Source organism: Xenopus tropicalis, chromosome 8 (assembly GCF_000004195.4).
Source record: "Xenopus tropicalis strain Nigerian chromosome 8, UCB_Xtro_10.0, whole genome shotgun sequence".
Classification (NCBI taxonomy): Eukaryota; Metazoa; Chordata; class Amphibia; order Anura; family Pipidae; genus Xenopus; species Xenopus tropicalis.
In genome coordinates, this window is record NC_030684.2 from 30,028,126 (window position 1) to 30,035,114 (window position 6,989).

General features: G+C 42.7%; 1 protein-coding gene across 4 annotated transcripts in view; it reads left to right on the forward strand.

The window, feature by feature from the left end:
• dennd1a (DENN domain containing 1A) overlaps positions 1 to 6,587 on the forward strand; it is a 414,134-nt gene extending 407,547 nt beyond the window's left edge. For 2 of the 4 annotated variants that reach the window (XM_031890875.1, XM_031890876.1), the window contains 3 exons: positions 1,175 to 1,303; positions 1,475 to 1,709; positions 2,391 to 6,587. In XM_031890875.1, coding sequence (XP_031746735.1) covers positions 1,175 to 1,303; positions 1,475 to 1,709; positions 2,391 to 3,620 — 1,594 coding nt within the window. In that variant the 3' untranslated portion in view covers positions 3,621 to 6,587. The remainder of the gene's footprint in view (positions 1 to 1,174; positions 1,304 to 1,474; positions 1,710 to 2,390) is intronic. The other 2 variants (XM_012953023.3, XM_012953024.3) reach the window with 1 other exon arrangement.
• Positions 6,588 to 6,989: the final 402 nt, after the last annotated feature.

Genomic DNA, 6,989 nt, shown 5'->3' on the forward strand with positions numbered 1-6,989 from the left:
CCTCAGGCTGAGCAGCTGAATTACTGGAATATTGTTACCTGGGCAGCATCTCAGGGTGACTTTACGGTGTGACACGGTTAGCTGGTCATGATTATACGTAATATGGCACCTGGAAGCAGTCCAAAATGCCACCTGAGTGCTACGAGGCAAATGGTTGGTCTGTTCCTCCTTACTAGTGATGTGTGGGTTGGCCCAGGACCTGCAGGTTTACCCTTAGTTCAGTTGGGTTAGCATTGACATTTAGTTGACCATTGCTAGTTGGGTGCAGGTCAGACTGGGGAATTAAGGTGGCCATACACCTTCTGATCCGCTTGCTTGGAAATGTCACCAAGCTAGTGGATCTTCTCCCGATATCCCCCACTTGGGGCCAAACAATCGAATTAAAACGACGGGTATAGAAGAAGACGGAACAGGGACCGCATGAACGAGCCGATGCGGTCCCCGATCCAACTTAATTTTTTAACCTGCCCGATTGATATCTGCCCGATTTCAGGCCAGATAACGGTCGGGAAGGCCCGTCGTTGGTGCCCCTACACGGGCCGATTAGCTGCCAAATCGGTGTAAGGGAGCGATATCGGCAGCTAGAATCGGCCTGTGTATGGCCACCTTTAGACCTGTCTTGAAAACTAAGGCATGCACAGAGTAAGTAGCATAGAGAGCGGAAAGCTGCGGGTATGGGTTGGGTGAGGTTAGGTGCAGGTTTAGATTGTTTTGATAATAACCAGGTGCAGTTTGGTGGGTTAGGGTTGGGTGTAAGATGAATTTTTCCTGACCCGCAAATCACTACTCTTTACCAATATGTTCAGGCATCAGTTTTGCAACTAACATAACAGCATTACATGTCAACATTCAGGGCATGTAGACCCCTTCTCTGCCTACCCAGGGCACCTCTGCCTCCTGCCATAACCTGCTGAGAGATATGCATTTATATAACTCCTGTGGGCTGTATGGTATTTTGCTATGGGATTAAGCTAAAATGCTTAATTGGGCAACAGGTTATAGCCAAGACCTTATAATGCTTATTCTCTTTTCTTCGCCCTGGATTTTTGTGCCCATATATATATGCACATATGATGTTTCACTAAATACATTAGATTAAGGAGTACCTATTCTAAATATTGACCCTGGTGAAAGTTTTTATCCCTAACAATGTCCCTTTTCCCTTTCTCCCCAGCATTGTAAAACCTACCCGTCACTATACTGTTTTTCTCTCTGAAGATTCCTCCGATGACGACTTCTTACAGGAGGAGGACCCTGTCTCTGCCTTTTCTGAAAACTTTATCTTCTCTGCTCCTTTTGAATGGTCTCTACCTTCAACTTTCTACTTTTCTTTGTAAAGCTCTGTACATGCAAAGCATTTCAGTAATGCACAGATATATATATATATAAGTTTCCTGCTGTGTGTGTTTCTTTGATGACTACCATGCGACTTTACAGTCTTGGAAAATTAATTGGCGTTTTCTCCCCTCCCAAGGCCTCAACAGTATCGAACTTTGAAGGAATCTGATGCTGACGGGGATGAAGCTATTAGCCCAGAGAAGGAAAGCGTGGAAGGAGCTGAAGAACAAGAGGTCAAACACATTACCCTTTTAGAAGACATATTTAGTAATTTACAAACAGAACCCCCATTACTGAGCCAAGCCAAGAGTTTAGAAGATCTCAGAACACCCAAAGAGGACCATGAAAACCACTTCACTTTTGATTACCAGGTAAACGTTTACATCAAGGCACAGCAAAACAGTAGTGCATGCACGTCATTGTGAGACCCCTTATCCCACACAGTTTGGTTAATGGTGTCAATATTTATGTGATGTTTTATAAGTCTGTGTTGGTCTTTTGTAACCAAAAATGAAGCCAAAGGAATTTTAAATGTTAGGAATTGTGAAAGCATTTGTAATTTAGTTTGCTGTATGGTTGCCACTTAGTGGCACAACTGGAACCCTACAACTAAGGCTGGCCATACAAAGAAAGATCCACTGGTTTGGCAAGGTTGCCAAATGAGCCATGCTTTACTAGATATGCTAACCTTGGGCCAAACAATTGGATCACATTGATGGGATGCAGGCTGTCAGGGCAAGGGCTGTGTCAAAGCACTGATGCACTCCTCATTCTGACAGCATTTTAAAACCTGCCCAATCGACATCTGCCTGATTTTTGCCCATATATTGGGCAAGAAGGCTCTTGTAAAGGGCACCTTACCCGTGCTGATACACTGTCAACTCAGACAGTCGGTAGCTATTATACAGCCACCTTAAGATATTGTCTGAGTGTGCATCATGGTGAGGCAGCAACAAAAAAGAACCATAAGCAACAATCCCTAATTATAGAATAGTCTTGACTGACTAAGTCTGTGTGTTAAATTCACGATTAACTCTACTGTTCATTTTCAGAGAATGGATTTAACAGCTCCAGAAAGGACTCGTATGGTGCCCCCAATGAAACATGGTCATCCATACAACAAGCTGTGGAGCATGGGACATGATGACATGGCGATCCCTAACAAGTATATTCAAATCTCACCTGAAAGACCCCCAACCCTTTCCACCAATAGCACAGCCACACCACACAAGGACAGTGCACTGACAAATATAGAGAAAGAGGTCATGATGGCCAGCTCCCAGGGGAACATCACAATTCCTCGACCACATGGAAGGAAAACTCCAGAACTAGGGATTGTCCCACCACCCCCCGCACCAAGAGGCATAAAGCTGCTGCAGACTGGTATGGCAGAGACCCACATACAACAGGCTGGAGATGGCAGCAACTACCATGGCCAAGTATCTAAAGGTTCAGTTAGGGAACAATCAGCAGAGGGTAGAGAAAAGAAGGCAGCAGATTCTAGCACATTAGAGATACTGAAGCCAGTCAAGGTATCTACACCGGTTGGTATGAATGATGATCTTTTAAGCCTCTTGGATCCCTTAAAAGCTGGTCAGTATCAGAGTGGCTGCCAGCCCCCCGTGAGCACAGTACCTCACAGCTTTGAAGCCCCTCGTTGCTCCAGCACTCCCTTGTTAACTTCACTACAAAGTGACTTTGTGAGTCCAGCCTTCTCCCATCAGCTGGGTTATTCCCCTCAACCCGTTTTTCTCCACTCCCCTCTTAATCCATTTTCTCAAACACTGGCAGCAGAAAAATCAGCCTCTGTCATTGGACCACCTAGGGGGGTATTTAAAACACCAACTGCAACTGCTCTTGGCTCACACTCACTCCATCCGACAACTGGTGTATACCACAGCCCTATACCTCTCACTTCTGTGTTGCAAGGAAGTCATCTTTTTGGTCAAGTTTCATCCGGGGCTCCCCTTAACCCTGTAATACGCCAGAGTCACAGCCTTTCTGAAACCCAGCGCAGTGTGGCACTCACTCCCAGCATCCCTGCTGGGCACAGAACTTTGCCCATGGTTCAGTCCCGCTCTAAACGCCAGGACAGCAAACCCCGGGAATATCCACCTATCCCCCCTAGGCCTACTAAATTATTAGAACCAGCCCTGCGCTCAGCAAAGTCAGACCAACCTGCAGATCCATTTGAAGATCTGCTTAATAAGACCAAGCAAACAGTCACACCAGCACCAAGCAAAGTGGAGCAGCTTCGGAAGCAATGGGAGACTTTTGAATGATAATTCTCAGAGTCGTGGTTCTGCGTTAGAAAACAGAGGATTAGGCCTGATAGGAAACAATGTCAATAATGTGGGATAATCAAAATATTCAATATTTAGTGATACCTTTCAGACCCACAGCTTTGCAATTAAAGTCTTTAATATCACGGGATACAGTATTCAGTTTTCTTTCCTCAGTTTCCGCAGCCAACATTTGCTCTGTCCTGCTCGTCTTCATATAGAACTACTGATTCTTAGCTTAGTCCGAAGAGGTATCAGAATGGCGTCTGCCCACTAAGTGTCCAGACATATATATTCTAAGGACTACGCTGCAGACTGCAATATCTAGTACACTTGGTTTAAGATTTTGTGTATTAGAAGTTAAATATCTTGTCACTACCTGTTGTATTTATCAAAGAGCACCCCTCCCCCTAAAAATGGTGGCAGACGTGTATATACTATTTACGGGTATGGAAACCTTCTCTCATGAGCTTGCAGTCTTTTTTTTTTTTTTTGTATGTTAGCAGTAGACCTTATCTATGGTATAATAGGCACCAAGGAGAGGCCAGCATTATTCCTTGACCTGTATAAACAACAAAGGGAAAGTGATTCTGCTCGGATCCATTCTGAGCTGCTATTAAATATACCTGATTTGCTGGCCAGTTGTTACTAAAGCCAAGATGTGATCTAAAGACATCTATGCAGCTCTAACTTACGCTTTACTCTTCATTATTATAAGTTAAGGTATTGAAGCGTTTCACAATAAGAGACCAAAAACACAGGCCACTCCACTACAAAGCTGCTGATAGATGTCAGAACTTGGATCATGTCTTGGTATGTGGTGGCCCAGGTCCTGCGCAGGTCTGTGTCCGTAAGGCAACCTCTGTGTATATCCGCCTGACAATAAATGGACACTTTGCACTGCCGTGTATCTACAACAAATGCACAATATCCCACTATATATATATATATATATGTATTGCAGTATTAGCCACTGCTGTTTGTTTTTGTGTTAATTTTAAGAATTTTAGCAATTTTAAAGTATGCATTTTTGTCAATGCAATGATGTCTGCAGTATTATTTTCACTGTATTTTTTAGCATCTTTGTTATCTACTGCTGTGTTTTTTTTTAGATTTTGTTGTTATTAAAGCTTTGCTAAATACGTACCGAGGCCCAAAGGTGCAAGCTGAGCTATTCTGCTAACATCCCGGCAGCACACAGGGAATCAACTTCATAGATAATCAAGAGTTTGCAGCAGTTGCTGGACTGGGCCCAACAGTGACACACAGCTGGGTAAAGATGTAATGTAAGAAGGATAACAGTGAAGCTGAAAACACCTATGAGATAACTGGCCAGTGCTTTATATGTGGGGCCATTGTAATCAAATCCCCCCTTATAAATAGATATTCTGGTGGCTGATACCTTGCAGTATTTTCCTGATGGTCTTTTATCCCAAGGGTCACATGACTGAATCAGTACAATTTGTCCGTCCATCCCACTAATATGACCAGATATGCCAAATAATTGATTAGCTAAACTCACAGGCTGATCAGCTGGATCTGTAACAGTTAAGGAAACAATCTGCAAGCAAAGGCAATTGGGCTTTCCAGTTTATAAACTTGTACCAAATTTAGGGGCTCAGTCACTGACACGGTGCAAATTGTATCCTAGCACAATAAACTACAGTAACCAATTGTCACAATGATATGCAGGCAGAATACTAAGTTGTAATCTGTGTTATTGACTACTGTACTAGGGCACCTGTGCCCACTGTTATTGCACTGGAGCCAGTGTCGGACTGAGATGCCGGGACCCACCAGAAAACCCTGGACCATGGGCCCAATCTCCAAACTATTATGCCTCCTCTCCTCCCTCAGCCTGTTTATTATTCTAGTGTCTTTTCTCTATACTATACTCTATCCTTCCATCTATTAAGCCTCTTTGTTCCCATACAGAAACAGGGAATGACTACAAAATAGGCAGTAGCTGAAACAAGAGGGGCCCACCTGCAGTTTCCCTGGTATCTTCGTGGGCAAGTCCGACATTAAAGCAAACATATGGGGTTTAAGAGAACCCTAAGTTGTCCAGGAGGAGAAAATGCAACTCCTATTGTTGCCTTTGGAGCAAACACCCCTCAAGAAAGATCCCAGAAATCCTAAATTAGATATATTAAATATATTGTCCGTTTTATCCAGAACATTTTTAATCCATGCACCTGTAAATCTGTATTTATTGGATCAAACACTTTGCTATGTTGTACCAAAGTACATTTTTATATTCATATCTGCACATGGTGGGCACCGCTCTGCAAGGTTCCTGACCCTGTATTGTACGGTTTCATTTAACGCCATACCTGGCACCCAACTTTTAGTATGTGAGTTAATGTGTGGTCTTCATTTATTATTATTAAGTGTTTTGTTCAGCAGCTCTCCACTTTTGAAATTTTTGCTGCTATCTGGTTGCTAGAATCCAAATGAACCTAGCAACCAGAAAGAGGTTTGCATGACATACTGAAATATGAATAGTAGAGGTACAGAATGAAAAGGATAAGTAATGGAATGTAATAATAACAATAAAATTGATGGAAAGGCGTTAGAGGAAAGGCGTTAGAGGAAAGCAAATAATTAACAAAAATATAAAAAATTAAAGACCAGTTGCAATGTTGTTGTTCTATAACATACTAAAAGTTAACTTAAATGTGAACCACCCCATAAAGAATAGGTTTCATCTGGTACATTATTATTTATACAGCTTCTTCTCCTCCAGGTATTGGTAGCAATTTGTACAGGGCTGTAGCCCAATAGGAACAATTGAGTTTTGATCCTTTTGAGTTGTAGTCGGAGTGGCAAAATAATCAGACCATAGACCTACTCTACAAAATATTTATACTCATCTCCTCGCTCTCTATTTGCTTGTCTCTTTTCTTCCCATAGTATAATCTTTCCTTCCATCTATTTAGCCTCTTTTGTGCCATACAGACACAGGGGCTAACCATGAAACAGGCCAAATGGGTAGAAACAGGAGGCTCCACTGACTCCTGGGCTGACTGGGAGTTTTCCTGGTTTTCCAATTGGCCAGTTTGACGCTGGTTAATCAAATGCTGGACGGCTACACATTGGACATTTCTGTGAGGGCTTATGGCTGTTATACTGTATGTCTATAACCCTGCTAGGTGTGTATGTGCTGGTTAGAGAATTCTAAAATGCTGGATAACGTTGTGTGTTTAAACTGGAATAAGAGCTGTTTTATCAATGCTGGAACGTTTTGTTTTTTTGGGCAAATGAAATGCTGTGAATAATGATGCACTACTGTATATGGGTTATTGCTGCACTGCCACCAACCAACATGTAAGGAGCCATGAACGTGGCCCAAGGACAAACAAACTATTT